Genomic DNA, 27,665 nt, shown 5'->3' on the forward strand with positions numbered 1-27,665 from the left:
CATGAGACAATGGATTAAATAGCTTAAAGGGGATGCCTCCTGCCACACACTCATACTCTGAGCTTTGTAGCTATAGTCACCTATAGCTACAAAGGTGTTCTTTTGCAGGGGCGGGGTGGTGGTGGTGCATACATCTTCAGATATTTGAATACAGCTATGTCTCATCTCCAGCTGTGCTTAACCTCATCATTCTTAGTCCTCTTGACTAGTCATACCCACTTCTCTTGTCCCTTCTCTGTGCTCCATCATGCATGAGGTCCCTACAAGATGTGATTGCTCCTCTTAGAGAATAATTCCTGAACAGAATCTGAACCCAAGTCTTCATAGGTGCCCTTTACATGTGCTCAACACTATTTTAAAACTTCGATTCCACTGATTTTTAAGCATCTGCTGTGTGATGCTAAATATTCATATTTGCAATCGATTCCACTTCTATCCTGGTTGCTGGGTTCCCTGACAAATATTCATTCGTATATACATAAGCACATCAGAATTTTAATTCTACGCATAGACTCCATTTATTTCTTTACTGGATATTTTCTTTAGATTTATCCTAATTAAATTTGGGTCTCTAGTTCCGTTCTGCTGAGATGTTTCCCAATTTTTCTTATGTCTGCCACTGTTCCAGCTCCTTTCCCACTGTGAGACATCCCACTTTCAAAAAGTCTGTTCTCAAAGGCTGTATGTAATTAGTTCCGTGCATGTACTGGGAAGACACAGCCCAGCCCTTCCAGCAATCTCTCTCTAAAGATGACAGGATTTCCTTAATTAATTTGCATAGGGTAGAGTGTTCAGTCAACTATAAGTACATTCATTCAGTCCTTATGAGTTGGTCATGTCAAATATTAAATACCTATATGATATCTTGGTACCCCGTGACTATGCCTTCCTTTGACCTACCTTTCCATTCACCTTATCAAAAAACAAAGTGAGTTTAACATCACTTAGACAAATAAAATCTTCATAATAAAATCACTTGAAATAAAATCTTAAATTTTATTTAAGATTTAAATTTTAAATGAAATTTTTACTTAAAATTGTTTTAAACAAAATCTTAAAGATATCTTCACGATTACCAATTTTATTCAAAGTTTTATAAATACTGATTTAATAACTTGCTTTGGAATATGGGTGAAAATATTCATATCCTAAAGGCCAATGATCTTTTCATGAGAAAAAAAGTTGGGCAGGTATACAAAATGAATATGAAAAGATGTCAATATAAAAAGATATCACTGGGACATTAATCACAGCATCAATTAATGAGAAGAGAAATGTCCACAGATCAGGATTTGATTTAACAAATTATTGAATATCCATTATTCCTTACTGAAATACTCATAAGCCTTCTAAAGAATAATGTATATTTATATTTATCAGAAGGAAAGGACATCACACCATACAGGTGAATGGAAAGAAAAGCGGACTATAACATATTCATAAAAAACAATATATAAATGTCTACATATAAACATATTTTTGGGTTTATCAGGCATTTATGAGAAAGGTCCAGAAAGAAAAAACTCATAAAATGTTCATGCTTATTGTTGGGTGCTTAGATTTCAGGAAGTTTATGTTCTTTCCTTTATTTTCTTCTATAGTATTTGAATATTCAATCAATGTAAGGAAATAGAAATGAAACAATAAAAGAGATTTCTCTGTGCCATATATAAAAATGCTGATGTAGAAATTATTAGTAAACTTAGGAAGAAATGCAGTTTAAATCATTTAGTTCTGGAAAAGAGACTCCTAGGACTGAGGAGTTTGACTTCAGGTGACTGAGACTACTGTTGTCTTCTATTTCAGTGAAGTAGACAGTCCAGGATTAAATGGAGCCCCATGACTTACAGCTTTTCCCCTTTCAGCCAGATCTTTTCGAATTCCGATTTCTCTTAGCAACCAGCATTATCCATCTCCCTCTAGTTTAGCAAAAAGTAACAGGGCTCAGTTAACAAACCTGGCCCCTTTCAAACACTGAAGAATGCTTTACTTCACAGCTACAATCAGAGGCTGTGGCTGTGCACAAACAGCTGGATAGAGAGGAAGAGCTCCCAAGTCCCTGTCCGGCTCTGAACCAAGGCACTAGTGCCAAATTCAAATCCTCCCCCAAGCACCCAGGGGATCTCAGCTGGAACAAGTCACTTTCCATCTGAATTTAGCATCATAGGCCAAAGACTGGGAGTATCTCACTGCTGGGTCTTTTCAAGCTGAGAGAGTTAATAGTTTGCTCCAAGTTCAGGAAATATCTTGCGATAATACAGCAATGCAGTAATGTATAGGCTAAAGTCATGCAAAAAACATTCCTCTCATTCCCATTCACTGAACTGGGCAATTATTTAGGAGTTTGGATATTAAGGACCCAGACATAAAAGAGTTGGTTAAAAAAACTAATTATAGCTCAGAAGCAGCATGTGTTTGGGGACACTTCCCCTACAAAACAAACAAAAGAGGAGCATCCTAAAATCAAAATCAAATGATACACTGTTCCCCCCACTGCCACCATTTTGGGAAATAACCCACTAAAAGAATAATGCACCATCACGATCATTCAGAAAGAGGCATGAATTGGAATCTGGTATCAAATTAGATCTTTAGTTCTGGAATTTTAAGGTTAATAACCCAAGGATCTCGACTCTTAAGCTTTATAAGACACTTTACTTGAAATTAGTTACATAGAAAAGACTTCAAATTTCCGGGTCTCATAAGTTGGATAATTAAAGGAGGCTGTTATTTTATTCTTGGATTTGATGGTGAGGGGTGGGGTGCATTAATGAAAGACCCAAACCATAACCAACTTAACTTCTGTTAAGTATGCAGAAAACAAGAACATGCTCCAGGAGGTACCCAAGATTTATCAAACACAAGGCAAGCACTCATGAACAGAAATGACCCAGCCATCTAGCCTCGGGAGACATTTTAACATTAATTGAAAATTCTGGTTCCAAGCTTGCTTCGTGTTGACAGTTTTCAAATCACACTTGCTTAGGAAAACATAGTGACTCCCTATTGTCTTGAGTATCAGATAGAAACGGTTTAGTCACTGGGCAAGGCCAACCTCTCTCCCCCTTTCCCCCTGAACAATCCACCTCCTCCCAACTTCCTTCAAGAAACCCTCCCAAAGATGGTCTGTTTCTAATCTGAACACACACAGATTCATCTCTACCCTGGGGCTTCCCCGGGCCAGGAATGACACCTCCCTAGAAAACCAGACTCTCTACCCTCTACCACAATTGAGCTAAAAATGGACTCTTGTTAAGAAAATGTCCATAACTAGAAGTGTCCTGGGGAGTAAAGAAAACCAAAAGCGGGGTCAGGAGGCTTGGACCAAATGGTCAAAGTTAAGTCATTTAACAGCTGTGTAACTACCAGCAAGTTATCCCACCTCTCTGATTCTGTGCAAATGATTCTTTGCAAAGGGCATCAGCAGGCTGCCAGACAGGAGGGTACTCTAGGTACTTGTGCTCAGTTTGTCGCTTCTGTTCCCCTTTTGTAGCCTTAGAACATCTGGAACAAGGCTCAGACTCTCTGTTCACTAAATTCTGTTGACCAATTGTCTCCTTTTATGCATCATAACCGTACCCTAAACTGACAGGCTTACTCCACCCACACCACCACACCCTAGTATACCTCTTCTGGTCACAATTACAGCAAACAGCCACCCCAAATCTTGCCATTTATTTTGGCAGTACCTAAATCTGCAAGACTATATGTATAGAGACCAAGTATTTGGAGGACAGGAGTCTCCCTTTTGGGGGTTGCTGACCTGTTTCATTAGATCAATGCCTCCCAAATGCTGCTCTGTCAACCAAATCCATTGGCTTTTTGGTGTCCCTCCTCTTGAGATTCTGAATGAGTAGATCTGCAGAGTGGTCCTGGAGCTGGTACTTAGTGAAGAAGGGGAAAACAACCTACAGAGCGACTTTAGATTTTTAGGAACTGCTGCTGCAGGCAATGGAACTATTTTAAATACTAAGACTCATATACCTTGTTTTTGAGGATTTTGCCTTGAAATAGTCAGATATTGAAAGTTAATTGTGCCATTTTTATAATTCTTTCTTTTATTTCCTACTCTTATGTGGCTGTCCTTTATCTAATGGTGTGGGAATGATATGAAGCATTTTAGAATTTCCAGCCTGGGAGTCACTGTGTGCTTAAAAAAGGCCCAACATTTCCATCTCTTCTCAGTATGCCTCTGCAGAGGAATAATGAGGAAAAGGTTCTTCCTTCCTCCCCTACCAGTTTTTTACCCTTCTTCCTCAGGTTTGCCTCTATGAGGTCCAGGGAAGTTTTCATGCCTATACAAACACTGTGGTGAGCCAGGCACAGTGGCCTGTAATCCCAGTGACTGGGGAGGCTGAGGCAGGAGGATTACAAGTTTGAGGGCAGCCTCAGCAACTTAGGGAGTCCCTGATTCAAAATTTAAAAAAATAAAAAGGACTGGAGATATAGCTCAGTGGCAAAGTGTCCCTGGGTTCAATCCTCAGGACCCCAAACAAACAAACAAACCCCCCCCCCCCAAAATCCCTGTACTTTTTGTCAGTTCTTTTCTCTTATCCCCTCTTTCCCTCCCCTCCCCTCCCCTCCTCTTCTCTTCTCTTCTCTTTTTCTCTTTTTTTTTTCCTTTTTTTTAATTTGAATTTCGCCAGTGTAAAGATCTGAAAAATATCCTAACATTCTGGCAAATAGTCAGGAAAATCTTGTGTGCAACTGAGAATGAGGCTTCTGATCTCCCAGAACTTTGCTTCCTCTGAGTTTGAGAATAAAATATAATAGTTAACAAACCATAGAAGTTAGATCCAAGATTTTACTTCAGATGGCTCAAGGTAAGGGGCATAATCTACAAATCAATCAACGGATTGCACAGAGAATGGGGGAAAGATGCTGTGCTGTTTCCTTGATCCCTATCTGGATTCCAGAGTTCCAAGGAACATTCCAAAAGTAATTTGGCTTTGTGCACAGTGCATGGGGACCAACATTTTTCAACAGGATTTCATATGGAAACGTGGGGATAATTTTGGGTCCTGCTCTCAGCAGAAGCTGAAGATTAGGTGTGGCTAAGAGGACAAAAATCAGACTTTCCAATGTGACCCCTCTTCTGACAAAGCACACAGGAGATGAAAAGTCACCTGCCCTCTCCCCATGAAAAATTTATGATGGATTTGCCCAAGAGGATTCCTGCTCATAAAAGACTGCAAAACAGATCTGTTAAAAGAAACCTGTAATTATGAACAGAAAGAGAATCCCACTTAGATAATTTTGTACCCATAATGCCAATTGATTCAATACCCTTCAAGTCCAGTCAGAAACTTCAAATTTAACAGATCTGAGTCCACTAAAGGTGGTTATTGAGCATGCATCACTACCGCTAAGCTATGTGAGATGCTGATAAAAGAAAATGAACAGGATGAGTTTCCAATGCAAGTAACTTAAAATACTCAACAATGGTTTTTGACCTAAAACTGCATGGTGGCAAAACAGGAAGACCTACCTTTAAGTGTGTTTTCTGGATCCAACACCAGAAATGGAAATACGATGACAGGATGTGCCTGAGGTCATGCATATGTGGGTGACCTGCTGCAGGAACCGAGAATACCTGACTTGTAGCCAACATCTAGCTCCTTCCACTTTGGAGGAAGTATGGACTAAGGTCAGAAGGATGCTCTGTCTGTACTTCATAGGATTTCTCCATGCTCAGTGGGGTTATTATTAAACTGAAACATCACACATCACTCTAAAATTTTCCTCTGAGAGACATCTCAGTTTTCTACTTCCTCCATTCTCTTGGTCTTGGTCAGAACATTACTATTTGTTGAACAGCATGTTTATAAGTGGAGAGATTTTTCAAAAATCGAATATTCTGTTTTGTCTCAAAAAAATATGTTCTCAGCTAAAGGCTTGATACTTTCTTCCTGTGGGGGTGAACCACAGTTGGCCACGATTCACCAAAGTTTCCACCGGCTAACAATAAAAAATTATGTCCCATTCTGAAGAAACAGAAGAAAAATTATAGTGAAGTTGTGTATTTCCTTTCCTGTCCCCAAAGACAATCTGAAGAACTGATTCAATATGCCAAATTAAGCCATGAGAATTTATCCATATCTAATAAGGATTAGTAAATGATATAACACTGAACATGACTTCGACATAATTTATATTCCAATTTCTCAGGCACTGGGTTTAGTGTGGTCTCATTCTAGCCCTGACATGGGAGATATGTAGAGCACTCATGCTGTGTCCTCTGAGAATCCTTATCACGTGTAGGACAAGCAGGAACACATGACAGAGGGAAGTTTCTTTACACAACAACAGGACCCGTAGAACCAGAACCTGGTAACTGATTTTAAAGAACTAACCACCAGAGAAAGATGCAGGAATTTGTCCCCTCAAGCCCAAGTAAATTGTTCTGGAAACAGAAACCCTAGTGATGGAACCAACATTGCCTCTGGCGAAAGCTAGGTGTCCACCTGCACCTTGGAAAACATTGGAAACAATCCTGAATTACATATTTGCAGTGAGTAAGATTAAGACTCCTAAACTTTTGGGCTAGCCAGCTCTGGTTGAGTCTGCTCATTCCATTTCTCATCCATACTTGCCAAAAGCACAAAGAGGCAACTGGGACGTTTGCTCATAGTATCTGCTATTAAGATAAATCAGCAACACTTAAGTGTCTTTGGTTCATAAAAATTAATCCCCTGGAGATGGTTCTTCCCTCTCCAAAATATCAGCTTTTTGTTCCCTTGCCTCACTAAGGATTTCATCACTAAAAAGCTCAGGAGCACACAGGCTTGGAAGCCAAATCTCATCTCAAGAAGGCTCAGAAAACACTGGCCCCAGCAGACCCCCATCCCCAGGAGCCTGGAGATGCAAGACCAGGGCTGGGAGGTGTGAACGCCCCTTTCCTGGAAGGAATATGTCTGAGCTCGCACTGAACTGGGTTCTTTCAAATCAGTGTTATCTCAATTCGCATTATTTCTTTTTTCCTCAAGAATAAATTAGGATCTGGTTCCCAGAAAATGGGGATCTCCCTATGAGCACCCCACTCAGGCTCATTATTCCTTGGTCAGGAAACAAAATGAGTGGATGAGGGTTCATGTTGAGGGATTATCACCAGAGATGGTTGAGGGCCATCATTCTTCAAAGTACAGTGCAACCCTATGGGGAAGAATAAGACAGCCCCACTTTTGCACCTGAGAGACCAACATCCTGTACATGTGTATAACCCTCGGGGGTTTCAAGACCTTGTTCCAGAGAAGATGCTTTCTCCATTTGCAAAGTGAGCATCATGATGGTAGTACCTCTTCAGGGTTTTGTGAGGACTGAAATAAATGAACAAAAGCATACAACTGTGCCTGTCATATCATTCCTTCAATATTATAGTGAATCATGTTTATGTTCTAATGAATGATGCATCTTCCCTATTCCACTGGCTATTGCCTGTGCAGCTTCAAAGTCTTTGTCATGAATTGGGTACTCAGCGAGCTGTGTGTGCCTATGTGTGCCTGGATTAGGCTCAGACTACCAAAACACCTCTGGGCTTAGCAGGCTGTTAGTTTTCTCTCTTTATTTTACAGATGGGGCTGCTGAGCCTGTGAGAGAGAAGCAGAATGAGCTGTCCAAGGTTTCTCAGGGTGTTATGGCCAGAGCTGGGCTAGAAGTCTGATTCTTAGGCCCACTCTCAGATCCTGAACCTTCTCTTGACTACCAGGACTTCTGGGGCAAGGTGGGCTGCCTTGTTTTGTTTGAACATTTTGACAGAGGGTTTTCAAAATGGCTTTTGCAACAGATATCTTAGAGGGCACTGTGCCTCCAGACCCAACAAGAGGGACAACAGAAGCGCTGCTTGGCTTTGGGAACCACATCCCTTCCTCCTTCTCTAGTATCCAATGGCTTTGGAACACCCCAGGTAGCCCAGAGCAGCAGAGATCCTGGTGGGTTTCTGAGCTGTGCCTGTAATTCTAGGGGTACAGGCTCATGAAAAAGAGGAAATAAAACCAGCTACAAGATGATCAGTTAATAGGAGGTTTCTAGGGCATAAGAACAACCCTATATTTTTGGCTGAGTTGCCATTCTTGTGGATTTTCTTTGTTTCTGGGATGATAGTTTCTCTGTCTGGTCTGAACTTATAACCTCTTTGCACAGTTCTCTTCCCAGAATTTGTCAAAGATCATCTGGATAAAGATTTTCTGGCTGTGTCCAATGGGCATTTCCCAATGGCAGCCATATCAGGGCAAAGATAAGACCATGGGGGTGGTGGTGGTAGTGTGCATATATTTTTTTAAAAATAATCTCATCTAAATACTGGTGTTGTAGGGTTCTGGCTCCCCCACCTTGTCAACTTAGCAACTGCACTTGGGGAGTCGCCCTGAGAAGAAAAAGTTCCAACCCTTCAGGCTGAGATGTGTCCCCACTAGCACTCCTTCCCTGTAGGATAATGCTCCCACATGACTCACCCCCTCACCTCCTGAAAGTCTTTGCTCTTCTTAGGAAGGCATTCATGAACCACCTTGTTCAAATGGACCCCTAAATCCCTCCCAGAACATCATCTTTTTTCTCCCATTGCCTTTATTGTCATTTAACATGTCATATATTTGATATCTTAATTTTATTTCTTTGTCCCCTCTACTAGAATGTAAGTTTCTTCAAGGCAGGGATTTTTGTGTTTTGTTCACTGTAGTACCCCCCATCCCATGTCTAGAACAGCATCTGGAACATAGTATATGCTCAATAAATACTTATTGACTAGATGGTCTACTTGTCTACATGCCTATCCACTCAAGGACTTTAAAAATCTCCCTTTGCCTCTTTCTTTTTTCAGCTTACTGACCACTTGCATTACCTATAGCAGTATTCTGTCCCAATCTGTAAGTAGAATGTTTTTAGAGGGTAGCCTGACAAAGGTAACACAAGCAGTTGACATTCATTTAAAATTGGCAGATATAAAATACCTTTGTAGGAGAGCACTATTTCCTGATTCTCTAAAATCCTTAAAAACAGCCATAACTCCAATGATTCAACTTTTAGACATTAAGAAAAATAACAGAAAAAAAGACATTTTAAAATGTTCATCACAGTGTAATTATAAAAGTGAAAAACTAGAAAATCCCAAGAACGGGGGCATGATAAAATTAATTACAGCATAATAACAATCATAAACCAAGAAATGTGTTTGTTTTTGAAGACTTTGAAGGACATGAGAAAATGCATGCAAATATTAACTGTTAAGAAGGCTAAAAAATCTTCATTGTGTACTATGTCATGTATTTGTTCAAATAATGCCTGCAGACAATGGAATGTAGGACACTATAAATCATAATGACAGTTAATTCTGAGTGGTGGGATTATGCGTGATTTTAGTTTTTATTGACATTTTCCTAAGTTTCTATAATGAGCATGTATTTCTTTTATGATAAAATATTTATTAATGTGCTTTCTATTATGGAAAAGTTCATTTGCATAACAAACCATTTGTTTTTAGTACAGTACGTTATGGTGCAGTAAATTTAAAAAAAATAACAAACATGAGAGATTCTGGAAATTTTAATACTGACTTTAGCGTGTTGTAGAGAATGTATAAAAAGAAAGTGGCATGTACTCAAAACGAATGTTGAGTCCAGTAGGAGCAAAGACAGATTGCTGGACATTTTCCGTCTGTGTCTAACTGACTGTGATCAGGAGAGAGGAGGTGTAAAGTCCTTTCCCTCTGAAATTATTATTTGCAAAAGCCAGGAAAGGAAAACTTGGTTTACACAACATTGCTGATCAATGAAAAAATCTGCACAACTTGAATACAGTTATTCAAGGGGTGGATGAAGTCGAGTGAAAAGGGGCTTTTCTTTCCTTCTGAAGTTCAGCATCAGGAGGACACAAGGGCAGGAAGTCGGGTCTTTTTTCAACTCATTTGAAATGATAAGGTGAAGACAGCCTGAAAAGACTTTTAATTATATGATGAGAGGAAGGGAGGGAGGGAGGGAGAGCGGGATAGAGAGAGAGAGAGAAAGGGACCAGGAGAAACCTGTTTTTATACATTAGATGATAGAAAAGAAAATGGAAAATGAGAGAAAAAAAAACACTTTCAAGCAAATATCTTGAGAATGAAACTCTCAAGCCACAGACAACAAATGGCCACTTTTCTTAGAAGAGGTTGACACTTTGATAGAGTCTCAGTCCCTTCTCTCCAGTGGCAGTGATACCGCAAGAAATAAGGGGCCTCCCCAGCCTGCATGCTGTGGCCTCAGGACAGGGCAGGAGTCAACTAGGGCCTAGACCAGGTGGGTGCTCAGGGTCACAGAATAAAGCCTTCTTTATTTTGTCATCATTTGCTGGGGACAGCTCTGAAGAGCTTTGATGTGAGATCTCCTTGGGCTCTGGTTCCACTCCTCACTGGCTGTGGCCTTGATGGGACCTAAGATTCCTCATCTCTGAAACAGGATTATTAACACCTAGTTTTCAGGATTGTTGTCAGAGTTAAATGAGATAATGTATTTTAAAGCCCTTGCCCAATACTAGGTATACAATAAGAGCTAAAATAATTGTTAGTTCATCTGTCTAAAATGTGAGTAGAAAAACTGCTCAGAAGAGCAAGAGCTCTCTACACAGTGCACCCACACGGAAGCCTTCTTGAAGTAATGTCACTCCAAGATCCCCCCAAGTCCACATAGTGCAAAAGGTAGATTTCTCCTTCCCAAAGCACAGGGGCTTCCTGGTGGCCAACATCTCAAGAACTTTCCCCAAAGTATGAAAATACACTCTCTTCTTTGGTGATGGATGCGAGTGTTCTTGGCTGTGGTAAGGAACAGGTTAAAGTCAAGGGGATTTCAAACATGTCTAATCCAATAAGAGGCTTGGTAAAACATGCGTTATCACTTAAAGAATAAATGTTTAAAAATAGAGCACAGATGTGAAATTTGAATAAAAAAAAAGAGAGAGTCAGCACGTGAGAGATCTTCTTGGCATTGGCATGCTAGTCTCTGTTTTGGTCACCTTGGGCTAAGCCTATTATTCTGATGTGCTCTGCCAACTGCTGGATGCTGTTGGGGTACTTAAAATTACTGAAGCAAAGTTGGTGATTTGCTTTGAAAAATCCAGACCCATCTCCTCTATTATTTATTTCCAAAAGCAGGGGAACACAATGGTAAAGTTTGTCTTTTTAAGTTTTTTTCTACCTAAAAAAGTTATACTTTAAAAAGCTACACTTTAAAATCAAAGAGTGAGGGTTTTGTGGGGTGTTCCCCCCATAACTAGACATGCTTATTCTAAGATCCTTGACAACTTACGGTTGGAGAGGCATTTGTCACAAAAGACAGGTGATCAATTTGCCAATCATAAATTCATAGGAATTTCTATTTCTTCAAGACATGCTCTTTGACTCCTGGGGCAAAGAAAAGAATTTTTTGAACTTTGGAAATACTACATCAAAAAAAAAAATGGCAATTTGTCCTGTTGTCCTTTTCATGAACTAATATCTATCTCACTGTTGGTATAGACCATAAGACCCTGAGGCTCGAGGACAAAGTCAACATCTCCTACAGCTAAAGAGTATCCATCATACCAGGTGTTCCATGCATGTTGAGGGAAAGGAGCTAAAGTAGTATTTAAAACATGGCTTCCAACAAAGCAAGACCTTTAAATGAAACCCAGAAAGTGGTCCATCAGAGTCAGCTTGATGCTCTGGGAAGAGAGGAATTTGAGAAACATATGGAATCACAGAGAAAATACTTTGCCCTCCAAGATCTTCGTGCAACTGGCAAACAAATGGACTCCCTGAGTATTGGGGTTGAGGCAACAGAGGACCCGGGGCAGGAATGTTTCCAGGCTAAAAGAGCAGGCCAGCATCCCGTCCAATTACTTGGACATTAAGAGGAAACTGTTTTCAGTAACATCACGGAGCTCAGATTTTACCTCCATCAGAACAACCTGCCCTCAGACTGCTGAGAAAGGATCTAAGCATTTCTTTTTAAAAAGGGGGTTCTCCAGAGCACACTGCAAAGACACTTTGCAGTACAGTCAAAGATAAATAGAGATGTGGTTAGACTCTACCAGGGGCACAGGAACAGCTTAACCCATAGTGAGTCTGCTGTAAAGACCAATGCATTTGCATCTCAGCAATTTGATCTGAAGCAAGTCTGCGATGCATTACAATGCTGGGATCAAATCAAGCTTTTCTGGAATGCATCCAAACACAACACAGGGCTATGGGAACCCTACTGCATGGGGCTCCTCCACTGCTGGTTAATTGTGCTCACCTCCTGAACCACAAAGGGTAATTAAGAGTTATCAGCATACAATGCAAGGGAAGTGTGAGTGGGAAGTGCAGCCATCTGGCCTCACAGAGAGGGACAAGAACTGCATGGCTAACTACCACACTCAGTGCTTCTTGTGTTCCCAAAAGGATGGGATATCTGATTTTGACTAGGATCCCATCCTTACAAGTGTCTCTTCTGAGCACATTCCAGGGCAGCCTCTGCTTTCTCCCATCCTTAGCCACATCTGTTTGGCTAGTCCTTTAAGACAGTTAGGACTTCGACAACAGAGGCCAAGGAGGCTCTACCCAAGCAGATTATGCCATGTTAACCTGGCACAGTCATCACGATGTTTGCCTAGAGATAGGACTCCCCCCGCCCCTTGCAAACTCTTGGGAGAAACACAGGGAACCAGTGAACTTATCTCTTGGTCTTAAAATCTAACTGACTTTCATGTTTCCTGGTGGCCCAAAGCAATGCCTGTAACTGGTAGAAAAGAGGAAAGGAAATCAAGTACCATGTATCTCCGATCTCAGAAGTATTCTAACCGGTTCTAAGAAATAAGCTGCTTCTAATTTTAACTAAACAATAGTGTCTGGCCCTCATTTTAAAAAGGCATTTTTATCAAGATGTGTATATCACTACTTCAGCAACAGGGAAGCATTTGGGAATAAGGCTTAAGGGGTAAGATTTAGTTTTAAGCTTTCTTCAAAAACCCTTTAACAGCAGGCAAATCCAATGACTTCAGAATTAATTATTTTGATGTCAGTCCTTTCTTTAAGCATAGAGGGACCGTTGGGGGGTGGTATCCAAAACACCAAAAAAAGAAGGAAAATAATTTTTAACAATAATTTCTAGAACTAGTCCCCCTAGAGAAAAACAAAATAAAACTGAACTCATTTCCAACTGAGACACTCTCCCAAAACTGCACAAATCTGGAAGCCAGATTTTTTTTTAAGAGGTGGAGTACAATGTCAAAGGTGTGTGCTTATAAAGAAATGAAAATGGGAAGAAAACAAAAGTTAGATTGACTTAGATGCCTACTATACCAAACTATGTTCAATCTTTTATCTTTCAGTGAAACAAGAAGGTTAATCTGTTTTACTCTCTTACCTTTATATCATGCTCAGCCTAGAAACCACCCAAATGTCAACATGTGAAAAGCGTCACAAAGATTCTTGCATCGTTAGGCATAGTTGGAATTTCTGAACTCATCTCATATCACCTCTGGCTTCCTCAACAGATGTTTAACAGGAGTTAAGGTATTTCCAGGCAAACTGATTTATGAGATGCTCAGAAGTTTCCAGGGATGGATTGGAGGGGTTCCCTTCATAATGAGAATTCTCTGCCATACCTGAGAATTGAGTGACATTTTATTCAAGAAGAATCCAAGAAATTGGAGAGTATTTGAAGTAGAATAAGATAAAAAGACTTAGAGAAAAGGTTCAAGTTAGCTACCATCTTAACAAGTCCAGACTGAGAAAATACCCCAGTCAAGTGACCTCCAATGTGATGAGAGAGAGAGGGCAGGGTGTCAGTGTAGGGTCATTAATTGGCAAACAGACTTCACTCTTCTACCAGCTCCTATGGATTGGGGTTGGGTGCCTAGAATATTAGGGTGAGAATTATGAGGCTAAGTCTTGTCTTAAAGGGAACAAGGTCATGACTGAACTGCTATCTCTTACAAAGATGCCCTGATGATTCCCTCTCACTCATATATTCAACTAATATTTGCTAAGTGCTAGGCCTGGAAATTAGGTGAACAAAAAGAAGCCATGTTCTCATTTCTCATGCAGTTCATATACAAGCATGGCCGATAGTTATTATTCAAATCATCACAAAAACAAAAACAGCATTTCATTGATTATAAGTGCTATAAAATAGACATACATATGCTATGAAGGGCCAAGTTGGAGGATTTGATCCAATTTTTCTGGGTCTTTTTCTAGTCCCAGAAATCCTCCCTGAAGAAATGATGTTGGAGCAAAGTTGAATTGAAGAGTAGGCATTAACTATGTGAAGAAAAGAGGGGAAAGTGTTCCAGGCAGAAGGAATGGTATGTGTAAGGTGGAGAGTACACTGGCTTGAGTTTCCTTCTCCTAACACCCAGAAGAGCCAAGGAAGTCTTTTTAACAGAGAGAGCTGGAGTGCGATGAGTGTAACCTGAGACTCCTCTTTGGAGAAGATCATGTTTCTGTTCACTGAAGTCTGGAAGGTGGGCCTGGCCTGGAGGACAGTTATGCTTCGCCTAGGCAGAGCCAGCAGGGTACATGGGCCAATGGGATGAGATAGCCACAGCAATCAGCCTCCATACCGCCTTACACCAAGGAGGGTGCACATGAGGACTCCTGTGGCATGTGGCTGAGACTGTCAGGAAGTTAGGGAGAATGTCTTATCAAAGAGCTTTGCTTTTACACTGCCTGAAAATCTCATTAGGTATGACAGCAGATTCTGGCAGAAGTGGTCTGTGGCACCAAAGAAGTGGCAATGCTTCTTCAAACTGCAAATCAAGTATCAAGCTTGGGGATACAGGGAGTGGGCTGAGCAGGGTGGCCTTACGCAGGCAGTCCAGAACTGCCCAGAGGGAGTCCTCTCTGTACGGAGGCTATGAGGCTCATGTATTATGCTTTCTAACTGCAGAAAATTTGTGCCTTAGAACATACCACTCTTGGCAGATCCAATATTAGAGAGGCCTACACAGCCCAGTCCATCTATTACTGCTCTGACAACTCATCCTCTTGTCACCCACCCAGCCATATTGACCTCTGCGCCGTTCCACAAATACACTAAGATGCTACTGCCTTAGATCCTTTACAAAGGCTGTTCTCTTTGTTAGAACATCCTTCCCCCAGATGTCTACATGACTCATTCCCTCACCTCCTTCAAGGTTTTGCCCCAATGATTCCTTCCACATGAAGCTCTTCCTGTCCACCATATTTTAAATGATCAGCAGTCCCTCAATCATATCATTATTCCTGTTCTCTCTTACATTGATCTACATTTTTCTTTTTCCCTATCCCATAATTTAGTTATTTATCACACTCATTGTTCATTGTCTTTCTTCACCCACTAAAAAGCAAGCTCATGGAAAGGGTTTTTCCTTTTTTTGGTCACTGATGTATTCCAAAAATGCCTGGCACTATAACACAGAGTAGTCACTCCATAAATAATTGTAGAGTTGAATTCAAATGCTGCATTTGGTCTTACCAAGCTACCAATCCCTCTCTCCCCACACCCCTGAGCAGGCTGGCAGTCATGAGCTGCAGCATCAGAACTAGGCTTTTCTGATGACATTTGTGAAGTATAGGGATGAATACATGACTCACAGACTGCATTAGGGATGCAGTCTTCAGTTTAGTCAAGGGCAAGACCTTAGTATTCCCACATCCCTGGGACCCAACTCTGTACTGCAGGAATGAGTGAGATGATGGTAGTTAATCATATGGTCTCTTAGAGCCTTGGTTTGATTAAATAAAAAATGAGGATGATTTTTTTTTCTCATTGTGGCAAATAAAACTGTCAAAGATGAATCCCTAGCAGCTGGCAGACAGCCTGGCACATGGAAGGTTGGTGGATTATCAGCAAAAAGTGAGATAATGTTTATAAACTTACATATACATAAAGTACTTGGCATAGTACCTGTCATGTTGTAATCATATATTCACATAATGAATGTTTTTTGAGTACCCACTATGTGCCTATAAAAGTGCAACAACTGGTGGTTGTTGAATGAACTACTCATTTTCAGTCATCAGGGATGGTATGGACAGTGATGAGACTTTCTACATAAGATAAGCCGAGCTCAAAATGTATATATGTGACTGTATGACCAATATGATTCGCAAACATGTACATTCAGAAAAAAAAAGGCAGCCTAACAAATGTGGACATCCCTCAGGAACCAGTCAACCTCACCATTTGTGCAAAATCAGGCAGGGCAGATCCATTGTCTGCCTTTTCCATTGATCTGGCCCCCAACAGGGTTCTGCTAGTCCAAGTTGGCCATGCAGGTGAAGATGACTGATGTCCAACCATGGGGCTACATATGCAAACCAAGCAGGTTTAAGCCCTATGCACCTCCTCAATGCAAGCTGGGAGCTGGGATCTAGGATTCCTGATGTATCTGCTCACCATTTCCCAACTACTTTAGCTTTAGGGGAGGAGGACTAGGAAGGCTTAGGTGCTGACATCTGTCTGCTCTGTCATAGTCCATAGTATGTTTTCAATGAGTTGTAACTCCCAGCTGTGTATAATGAAATAAAAATTAAACTACCTCCGAAGCACCACATATAAATAAATAAAATAAAGGTCCATTGACAGCTAAAAAAATATTTTTGAAAAAAAAAAAATAAATAGCATTTCACACATACAAAGCACCTACTACGATGTGCCCATTAATGTGCAAAGTACTCTTGTCAGCATTGCACTTCAAAACAACGCTTTAAATCAGGTTATTAGCCCATGTATAGATGAATAAATTGAGGTTCGAGGAGGTCCCCAAGATTACCCAGCTAACAAGTGTTAGAAACAAAATTTCACCCAAGCAGTTTGATTTTAGATGGCATTTGTGAAACCCATTTAAGATTGTTTGGCAAAGGGTTCCCTTAAGCATCATGGTATGTCCAACCATGAGGCCTAAACAGGGAGCTCAACCTCTTTGATCTCTGGCTTCTTCTCTATGACAGCACCAATCCCTCAGTTCTGTTGGCAGCTGATGAGTTGATATATTCAAAGCCCTTAGACCCATGGCTGGTGTATGGTGAGAGCTGACAGATAGGAGGAATTACTCTTGATGTGGTCAAATAACCTGAGCTTAAGCACTCCAGGTAGAATCCACTCGTGAATGTTTGGAGTCTTTGGCACCTTAACTAGGATTTGGGGCATCTATGTCAAACTTAAGGGGATAAAAGAACCTCATAATTTTGGGGAATATCTTTGGGCCTGTCGCTCTGAATTCCTTCCTAAGCCTTCTGGGTGTGTGTGGAGTCAGACTATGACTGACTGGAGCCCTATCACAAACTGTGTCTTTGGGCTGGTAAATTCCACACTCTGAGCCTCAGGGATGCCCCCCTCAGAAGAGGCTGCAGTGATGGCTAGGGGACAACATCCTGAGGGGCCCTGGGCCCAGGGTCAAGCACACAGTAAAAACGCTCAAAGGGAGCTGCTTTTATAAGAAAATCAGCTGTTATTCTTAGAATCATTATCATTTGTAACAAAGATACTTAAATTTATGGGATTTATCTTGCTCTTTGCTGGACAGGACGTCGGGAAGGATTTCAAACCTAAACCACAACACCAAGGGGCCCACCCTCCTCCTCTGCTGCCCTTTCTCCACAACAACCTTTCAGACCCTGCCTCTGACCAGGCAGGAGCCTCACTCTGCACGGCTGGGATTTCCCAAATGTGCCCCTTGATACCCAAAACCCAGGCTGACACAAAGAATGAAGGCTTTGTGCAGTTTCCCAGGAGCAAACCGAAGGGCTACACTCAAAACTTACTGGAATCTAGGAGTGAATTTTCAGGATGCTGAGAAAGAAAATGAAGCAGCTTCAGGAAAAAAAAAAATCTTTATTGAGAAAAGTAGATGGGGATATGGGGAGAAAAGTATCTAAAAGGTAAAAGCAAAAAATAATTCACTTTGACTGGTAGCAATGCCTCTAGCTGTTTTGGCTTTGTAGTACTCTCAGGTTATTTCAGAATTCACCCTATAGGTGGTCACCAAGTTTGGAACCTTTGGTAAGTACAAATAAAATGAAATAAATAATAACTACATTGCAAATCCTGATCTGATGCAATCACCTATGGTCTCAGACTTTAGGACCAAGAAGTACTAGAAATCATCAGAAGAGGCGAAGGTCAAGATAGGGTGTAGCTTTTATGCACCCCAACCCCCATGGTGGGGCAATTATCTCCTAAGCAGCTGACTGACCTGAGACCTTTGGCTCACGTATGCATCGTAGCTGGACCCGTGGTACTTGGCCGTAATATCTGGGCTGTAGCCAGCATCACAAGGGCATGGTATATTCGAGCTCAGGGGATGTTTCTTAGGTCTATAAACCTGTGGGAGAAAGCTACAATGGTTAGGTGCAGGAGGGGAGGACACAGGGTGCACAGGGAAGGACTTAACGGAAAGCAAAGAAAGAGGCTCATCTTGACTTTCTATGGCCAAGTGGGTGGAAAATCCAGTATAAAAGATGCACAGCTCCAAACAAAGAGGTCAGATGGAAGCAGTCCCCTTCCCCAGGGGCCAGCGATAGCGAGGCATGCCGCTCTGTGGAATGACCCCAATGTCTGGCAGCAACTGAGACCCTCCCTCTACAAGGAAAGGGTGCTCAGGCATGGCGGCAGTCTCTGTCTTTTCGCAAGGCAGTCCCATGAGAAATGGACTCTGGTTCAGGGCCAAAGGATGCCTTTTCCTTCCCGAGGAGGAAAAGGTTTGCCCCGTTATAAGGAAAGGGGGCTTATTCCTTCAGGCTTCCCTTCCACTTACCCTACACACTATGCTTAGCATATTAGCAAAGATTACCCTAGCAGGCAGGGAGCCAGTCCCAGGGGTGGAAATTGATGTGGACATACTACATGGTAACCACTTGCCATTGAGAAAGCACCAGAGTCACATGTGGCCCTAGCTAAGATGTGGCAGCCACATTATGAGGCCATAGACAATTGAGCTGAGTGGATTTCATGATGAAGTTGTAATCTGAGTGAACATCTTTAAGTATTGCTTTACAAAAGTTCCCAAGTTCTATATGGTGGAGGAATAACATCTGTAAATTGTTTTAGGGATGATTTTCCAACATGCTTCAGGTATAACTGTTCCCATTTAAGTCACTTCCAGAAAAACCCTCAGAAAAGCAAAGGACTTTCTGCACAAATTAGGTCTATGCCTCTCCTTCCCCACCTCTCAAAACAAGTACAGTGGTCTAGAGATGAGGAAACAGGATTACTGGGCAAAAAATAGGTGAGTAAAAAACATTAGACCAATAATATCTCAGAGGTCTCTAAGCCTAGTCTAGCAGTATTATGGGTTGAAAGATGTTCCTTGACTGAAAAGTCCTGGGGAACTAGTTGAAGAACCAAAGTTGGAAATATAGAGAGAAAGGAACCCAAAGAACTGGATGAGGGGAGTTATTTATAAGGACCAGGAAGTGAGCAAGACAGAAGGTAACAGGTCTACCAGGGAAAAGGTACCCAGAATTTAATTAGGAGTTTTTAGAATTTTACTAGAAGTTGAAGTCCACTGGAAGGAAGAGAGCAGAGAGCTATTCCTGGGGAGATGATGCTAATATAAAAGAAAGAAAAACAGCACTGGTTGCAAACCACACAAGCCCAGCCACATGCACATAAAACAGAAAAGCCATAAAATGATGTTCCAGCAACAATTCGGGCCATTTTGTTCCTACCTGGTTTTAGCTGCTTGAGGCTGAAGGATGGACATGAGAAATGAAGAGTGGCTAAACACAGAAGAAGCACCCAAGACCCCAAACCCAGAAAAACACACCTTTGGTGCAGGACGCCCCACCTGCTGCTTTAACTGATGCACTAATCGGTCTTTCTCCCTCTTGAGAGCCATGACTTCCTCTTGCGTCTTTTTCTTTTTGGAGGCAGACAATTCCAGCAAGGCAATATTTGCATCTTTTTCACTGATTGCTGCAAGTAGTGCTTCCTGTCTGGTAAAATAAAGATTATTGTGATCATTTTTTATATAGTAGATAAAAAACCCCTAAACAATTGTCATTTCTACTTGAAATGAGTCACCAACTATGATCTCCATGGGAAGGAATTACAAATACTGCTTAAAATAAGCTGTGCCTTTAACGCTCACGATGGACCAAGTAGTTTGGGTCAGAATCCCTGAGACCTGTGCACTGTGTCTTTTTAAAAATTTTTCTTTTTTAGACATGGATGGACCGTTACGTTATTCATTTATTTATATGCGGTGCTGAGAAACCAACACAGTGCCTTACACATGCGAGGCAAGCGCTCTACCACTGAGCCCACAACCCCAGCCCCTGCACTGTGTCTTTTGATAGAGACATTTTTCCATGGCTTCACAGGAACAGAAACAAATTAGAAATAAAAAAGGGGATCAATCTGAGCATTCATTTCTAAGATACCTCCATCCATCTATCCATCCATCTATTTGCCAAGTAAGACTCTGTGTATTACTATTACTTTTTTCATGCAAGAGTTTCTTTTGAAGGTAGATGGAGATATTTACTCCAGTCCCCTTTGGGTTTTCAATTCATTTAGTGAATGTACCCCTGTTCTCATCTCATAGGCTTTTCCTTTGTCACCCAACTCCTCATCTTCCAGGTGTCGGCCCAGATTTATATCCCCAGAAAAATCTCTCTTTGGCTGCTCATTCCAACACTGCCTCCCCCACTTCCACCTTGTGTTCAAGTTAGGGGTTTGTCACATAACTCCGTTTATTTTTTTTATGTCTTTATTTATTTATTTATTTATATGTGGTGCTGAGGATCGAACCCAGTACCTCACGCATGCTAGGCAAGGGCTCTACCAATGAGCCACAACCCTAGACCCCAGGATCTTCGATATGTGTTATTTATTTGCTTTCTAGACTTGTTGTTCTATGAAATTGGGACCTCATCTATCTTGTGTGTCACCAATTTTCCAGCATCTAGAAGATGCCTGAGAATATAGGAGGGGCTTAAAGATGTTGCTTTGAGGAATAAAGTTCACGTTTTACTTCCCCCCCACAAAACTTTTTAACGCATCACTGTCCTCCCTCTTAATTTTAAAGAATTTGAATGCTTTTCCTCCTGTTTTATCTATGATCATTGCCTACTCAGAAGTCTAAAGTTACCTAAGTTTTGTGCTCAAATTTGTCACAAATTTCAACCTTGGGTCATCACGGATAATTTTTGACTAGGAAATGACTCCCTAGGGTGTGTTTCATTTAGTCCTCCTTTGGTCTCACCACTTGTCTCGGATGAAGTATTCTAGATTCTACAGAGGATCCCACAGCTCCAGGGAAGCTCCACATTGGGTACTTCCTATGCATACAAGTCTCAGGACTAAAACCTGGTCATTATCCTGTTTTGCCTTTCTTTAATCCCCATCACCAGACCAGGCTCCCTCCAGATGTTTGGACAAGATGGTCATTAATTGGATCTTAGATTTTTCCCTTTCACACTGAAGGGATTTACATGGACTTTTCTGGGCCCCACTAATGCCAGGCAGTATGAGCTTCTGTCTCAGGCTCAGGCAGATGGGTGAGCAGCAGAACATGTCAGGAAATATCTCTACTTTCCAGAAGAAAACCAGGGCAGCCTGGACTACCAGCAGCAGCATTAATATCCAGCTTTACAGGGCCTGTCTCCTTCTGGATAACATCTTGAGACAATAGACATGCTTTCCGCTCATAGCCATGCATATTTATATAGAAGGCCAAGCTCAAGAGGCTGTACGGACTTTAAATCAGGGGCAGCCCATTTGCTATCTGCTCCACACTTAGCTACAACACACAAGGTAACTGTAATATTTTACCTCCTTTGCCCCAGTGACATGTGTAAGTGAAGCTTTTTAAATGGAAACCACCTAAAAGACCAATATTAGGAAAATTGGGAAATAGTGGTAAATTGTGTCACATGCCAATGATTGATTCTTTACAGCTATATGCAGCCATCTTAAGTGGTGATTTTAAAAATCTTAATGGCATTTGAAAACATTTAAGTTTGCTGAGAAGCTGTTATCCATGAATCTTTCATTTCTGCACATTCTACAAGCAAAGACATTATCTTCTTTTCTGACAGTCTTCCTAGGATATTTGTATAGAGACAGGCCTTGAAAGGCAGAGATATCTTCCTTTGGATCTAGGAGTAGACATGTTTACTGCCCTGCATAATAGTGTCTTCTTCTGGAACAAAGGGCAAGCATGTTACTGCCAATTATAATGTATTCAAATTCCTGAAGCTCAGGGTTGCTCTCCTGTAGTGCAACCAACTGGGTGTGTATGTTCATCTGAGGCATCCCTTTTGCTTCTGTGAGTCTCTGGAGCAAGAGGAACCGATACAAATATGCTAAACTATTCCTTGTGCTATAAACAATAAACTCTTCTATCTATGCCCCAGAAGTCTCTTGCCATTTGCTGGCATCTGTGAAACGAAGGCAGACTCAACTGTTAGGATGCTAATAGGAAGGTTTCGGGCCCTTCACAGTTCTTAACATGCAAGAATATATTCAGCAAGATCACTTTAATATAGAGCTATATTCATAGGGAGAAGTAAAACTGGAAGAAAATACACTGAGAAGATAATAGTCATCATTTCAGGAAGGTAGAATGGATGAAGTTATCTTTACTTCTCTTCTGTTTATACTTTTATGCATTATTGCTGCCACAAAATATCCTAAGAGTAAACATTTAAAAATTAGAAGTGAAGGTTTTTCAGTTGCCAAATAAACTGCAGGTATATGCTTTAAAAGCTTAGCAAATGTAAAATTTGCTCAATTTTTCACCAGGTTATTTATGTTCTGTCTCTCCTTCCCATTTGTTAAGCTAAAATAGGTACCAACACACTTATATGCACAAGCACACAATTTCTGGTATAATGTACTTAAACTTCCACTTGGAAAACTGCAGTAATCTCCTAACTAGGTTCCTCATGTCTTCTTTTAGCCCCTTTAACTTACTTTCCTCTTCTAAGTCAAAATTATGCAGCTTTAATAACTACTAAATGTTATCATAAACCCAAAGAATGATCATTCCAAACTACCTGCTCCCTATGATCCTATAATCTAGGCTCTTAAACTTATTTTTCCTCTTAAAATACCATCAAAAATCCTAATAAATTAATTTTTAATTCCCACTTTACTATTAGTAAAAACACAAATCAATTTCTAATTCTTTATAAATATATCACCAAATATAGCTCTGAATCAAATTATTCTTAATTACTAAACCTCAAAATACACTTAAAATAATTTTTATGGAGTACATTTATCTAGGCACAGTGGCACATGCCTATAATCCCAGAGACTTGGCAGGCAGAGGCAGAAGGATGGCAAGTTCAAGGCCAACCTAGACAACCAAGAAGACTCTGTCTCAAAAAAATAAAAAGGACTGGGATGTAACTCAGTGGAAAAGCAACCTTGGGTTCAATCTCAAGTACCAAAAATAATAATAATGATAATACATATACAGCCTCTTATTAACATTAACATTCATATAAAATAATCTATTTTATTTTTTATAAACTTTTTCTATACAACATTTTTTTTAACTTTTAGTTAACAAATCTATTTTATAAATATTGGAATTATACAACAATATAACTCTAAATAAAATTATTGTAATGGGGAATCATATGTATTTTGAATCCCTCATTTTCCTTTTAGCCATGACTAATGATTCCTCCTTAATAAGGCCTTGACTAAGATCAACATTCAATAACTTGATTCTATTTGAAACAAACAATAATTTGCAGAAGATAACGGATAGAACTAGAGAAAAGTGAATATTTCACACTTTTGGATAAAACAGAAAGGTGGCTGACTATATTAAGTTAACCTGGCTGTCATCTATTTGTACAGGGGTGACAGGTTAAGTTAGCCCTTAGCCGTAGGCTGACAGAGCCATTGGATTTGTTTTTATGCAACAAACCTTTAAAAATGAGTCAAAAACTCTCTACAAAGCTGATGCACTATAGCTAATAATTTAAATCACTGTGAGCTAATTCTGTGAAATGAAAAATTTTTATCATCCCTGATTTAAAGGCCAATATTTTTTGAGAGTGGGCAATACTGAACATAATTTTATAATGATTAACTCCATTTTATGGACCATACATCAGATTCTACACTTTGACAATTCCCATGAGCCAATTTACTGATACATTGACACAGAGCATCTAGTGATATATACTTTAATAAGAACACATAAAGGCCTGTTTTTCAGAAAATGACAAACACTAGAATAGATTAGAAAACTTAGGTGAAATATCCCTCTTTTTTTCTTCCATTGTGGGGAATTTGGGTCAGCCATTTAAAATTGGGAAAAGTGAAATATTTGCAGTTCATATACCATTTTTAAAAAGGTTAAAGTATATAGATTATACCAGTAACAAGACACTTGGATATGAATTGGAAAAACAAAGAAAAATTCTTATTATTTTCTCCAATAAATTACCTTTTAGATTCAAGGTCAAATTTACCTTGTTTCAAAAATTGTTACTGTTCCATCAAGCTGAAAAAATTTCTACTAAGTCTGAAATCACATTCAACACTTAATTTATCTATTTGCTTATTCTTAGACAACATGAGAAATACATGTAAATGCATCCTTTGACAGTTAGTGAGGCTAAGTATATATTGAAGGCTTGAAAAATTATCCTTAGAACATTGCTGTACTTCAGTGTACAATTACTAAGGTGATCTGTCTATGCCCAAAAATATAGCTTAAAATATGAAAAGGAAGCCCAAATATGCTAGGAAGGAAGATAAGAAAATGCAAAGAGAAATAAATCTATAGTAGTCTGCTGAATGCCAAGCTAAGAAAGTGGATCATAGACAGCATTTTATCAAAGTGCAGCCTAAACAAACGTCAAGGGGAATAATTTCTTTAACAAATATGGGCAACAATGGAGGAAAAGAGGGGGGAATTCTGTGCCCTCTCATACATTTAGTCAGGGTTAACAATGGATAAAAATATGTGTAAGAACACATTTAATAACCCTAAGCTGTCATTCAGTTTGTAGGAGGTAGTCAAGACACAGCTAATAAGATACCAAAAAAATGGTTTAAGTCACCCTGAAAAAAAATTCCTCTAGGGACTACAACAAAAGAGGACTGAAGGGCATCTTCTGCCAAGATGAATGCCTCCTTTTGTGTGTCGTCTGTGGCTAACCCCCACAAAGAAAGCTCCAGGATCCACTGATGGTTATACATTGCCGTGGCACTTATCACCGTCAATTTAAAAGGGAGCTTTGTAAACATTTCTGTTTCACTCCCTGTTGCAGTCTTACTATTAATGGTGATTCGAGCTCAGAGAGGGGATCTAAAATTAATTTTAGGAGTTGGGAATGAAATGAGCCAATTAAGGTCTGTTAGATATTGGATTAGGGCAGAAGCATGAAAAATATATATATATATACACACACACACACACACACACACACTTTTCTTGTTTGGTTCTTGTTTTAGTTAGTTGACCCATCTTTAGAAACACATTCAATTACAAAAGCAGATGCTTGAAAAAAAAAATGCCTTCCGTTAAGAAATGTTTGGATAATGACATATGAGGGTGAACCTACATTATGTATGGTGCTCAGCCCCAGGCAGTCATGTTCCAATCAGACTGTGGGGAAAAAAAATTCCGCTCAATCAACTTTTTCCAGTTAATTACTGTTTTCTTTCCCTCATGACCCTGAATCTTCAACCTTAAGTTCAGTAGGAGGTGACTTAAGACAGACGGTGACGAAAGATCTTGTTCAAAACAGCCTCTCTCTCCCCTGAGATCAGGGCTGGGGGGGAGCTTAGCTGTGACTACCCTGGAGATAGATGTTTATTTGCCTTGATTTTAAAGGTGTATTTTCAAATAGCATCTTGAGAAAGTAAAAGTCTTTGATATCCATTAATATCAACCCTATCGGCACAAGGATATATGGTATAAGTAGAAGGGCCCACGCAGAAAGCAAAGCAGCTAGTGTGAGGTGTGGCTCACAGGGTGAGAGATGTTTGAACAATCACAAGTTTCAGCAAGGACGAAGAACAGACTAGATTCATAAAGGCCAGGCTTTGGCAGTCCAGACTCCTGAATGCGGTTTGCTCTCTGTCGCCCATCTAAAACTGACCTCAAAAAATAGTTTACTTCAATTACCAAGAATTCTGCCTTTGAAACCTAATGGCATATGCTTGGAATTTCCTAAAATGGGGGCCACAGAGACTTGGGGAAGTTCTTTGCTCTACACATCAGCTTCTATCCAAATCTTAGCTTTGTGTATGACCCAGGGAGGTAGCTAATCCATTTGTGGGCTTCCCTAAGTGCTACTAGACCAGAAATATGGCTCTCAAGGGCCAGCTCCATGTGCTCTGGGACACTGAGAGATGGCAACTGCCAGTACCACCTAGTAGCCAGCTACAAAGGGTAAGTGTGCAGCCAACTAATTTCCCCACATATGGAAAAGGTCCACAGCCAGAGGAGGAGGTACGCCAGGAAGAGCTACTGGCCCCATCCTAGGCCACCCTCTCAACTCATATCCCTTTGAAGAATTGATGAAAAGGTAATGGAGGATGGACATGTGTGAGCGATGACTGATTGTTGTGCACTGCATCTAAAAGAAAGGAGGAAAGAAAGCAGGGAGGGAAGGAGACTTCTTTTCAGTAATAGCTTATGATTTTTTTTTTAACTTTCTCATACAAGTAAAATACCACTCATGTCTTTCAGAGAAGGTACTGATGCTTAGCTCTTGGGTTTGAATCTCAGTAATACTTTTTGCTTCTGTGATTCTGAGGCAAGTTACCATCTCTGAAACTTAGGTTTTCTAATAAATGAACTAATAATAATTATAATAACTCTCTCTCAGACCCTGTCAGAATTAAATGTGACAAGGCATGTAAAGAATTTGTTCAGTGTCTGACATGATCACACAATATATGTTAGCAATTACCTATTATTACATAACATGGATGCCACCAAATGTAAAGACTTGAAAGTTTTGCATTATTTCATACTGGGCTCCTCTTTGTGTTAAATATATCTAAACATGCTAATGAGTCTCTTACTTTCAAGACAAACTTTCAAAGAAACCTCTAAAATTGGTTTCTGTTAAGCTGCACATTTGACTTTCATGAGCTGACATCTGTTTCACAAACAAACTGAAAGGAGAAAACCAATTTTAAGTGTGGAAAAGGGTCTGTTGACCATAGAAGAGTTGCATCCCAGACAGCCAGGCCTGGTTTAGTCAATAACTATTCAATACCAGTTCAGCCAAAAGGCCACACAGAATGTGACAGGATGTGATTTTGTACTGTGTGTGCAATTGAGAAATGGAAACATTCTGAAAGGTAACCCTTTAGAAGTCAAGGTCAAGTGCACAATCCAACCAATGTCAAACAACTTCAAAAAAATTCTTTCATTAAAAAATCCTTTACAAAATAAAATTGGAAGCAGAGAGGGTAAGTAAAACTGGCTTTCAGGACCCACTATGAGACCCTGTGTTAGGGTGCACTGTTAGATGATGATGCTTGGTCTTGCTGATCCCATTCAGTGATGAGGTTGTTTCTCTGTTGGCCATTTGACTTTGTCAAGGTGGCTGTCTATGTGAAATGCACCCAACCAGAGTCCCTGGGGGGCTATCAGTGACTGATAATGAGAAAACCAAATACATCTAGCCTTCACTGTGGGGTAGAACTTTGCCCAGTGTCCACCTAAACTAAACTTATTGTCCATGGGTGATCAGTTACTGT

At 40.3% G+C, this 27,665-nt stretch overlaps 1 protein-coding gene across 16 annotated transcripts in view; it reads right to left on the minus strand.

Annotated features, from left to right (window-relative positions):
* Window positions 1–27,665, minus strand: part of Erc2 (ELKS/RAB6-interacting/CAST family member 2) — an 882,113-nt gene that overhangs the window by 192,814 nt on the left and 661,634 nt on the right. For 10 of the 16 annotated variants that reach the window (XR_009227574.1, XR_009227575.1, XR_009227577.1 and 7 more), the window contains 2 exons: window positions 19,741–19,909; window positions 18,169–18,297 (listed from right to left, as the gene is read on the minus strand). Coding sequence is in view for 12 of the 16 variants with exons in the window: in XM_058582160.1 (XP_058438143.1) it covers window positions 18,169–18,297; window positions 19,741–19,909 (298 nt within the window). In the remaining 4 variants the exon portion in view is untranslated. The remainder of the gene's footprint in view (window positions 1–18,168; window positions 18,298–19,740; window positions 19,910–27,665) is intronic. The other 6 variants (XM_058582164.1, XM_058582166.1, XM_058582162.1 and 3 more) reach the window with 3 other exon arrangements.

This window comes from Marmota monax, unplaced genomic scaffold (assembly GCF_021218885.2).
Source record: "Marmota monax isolate L192 unplaced genomic scaffold, Marmota_monax_Labrador192_F-V1.1 WCK01_AAM20220418_F8-fsc00042, whole genome shotgun sequence".
NCBI classification, from domain to species: Eukaryota; Metazoa; Chordata; class Mammalia; order Rodentia; family Sciuridae; genus Marmota; species Marmota monax.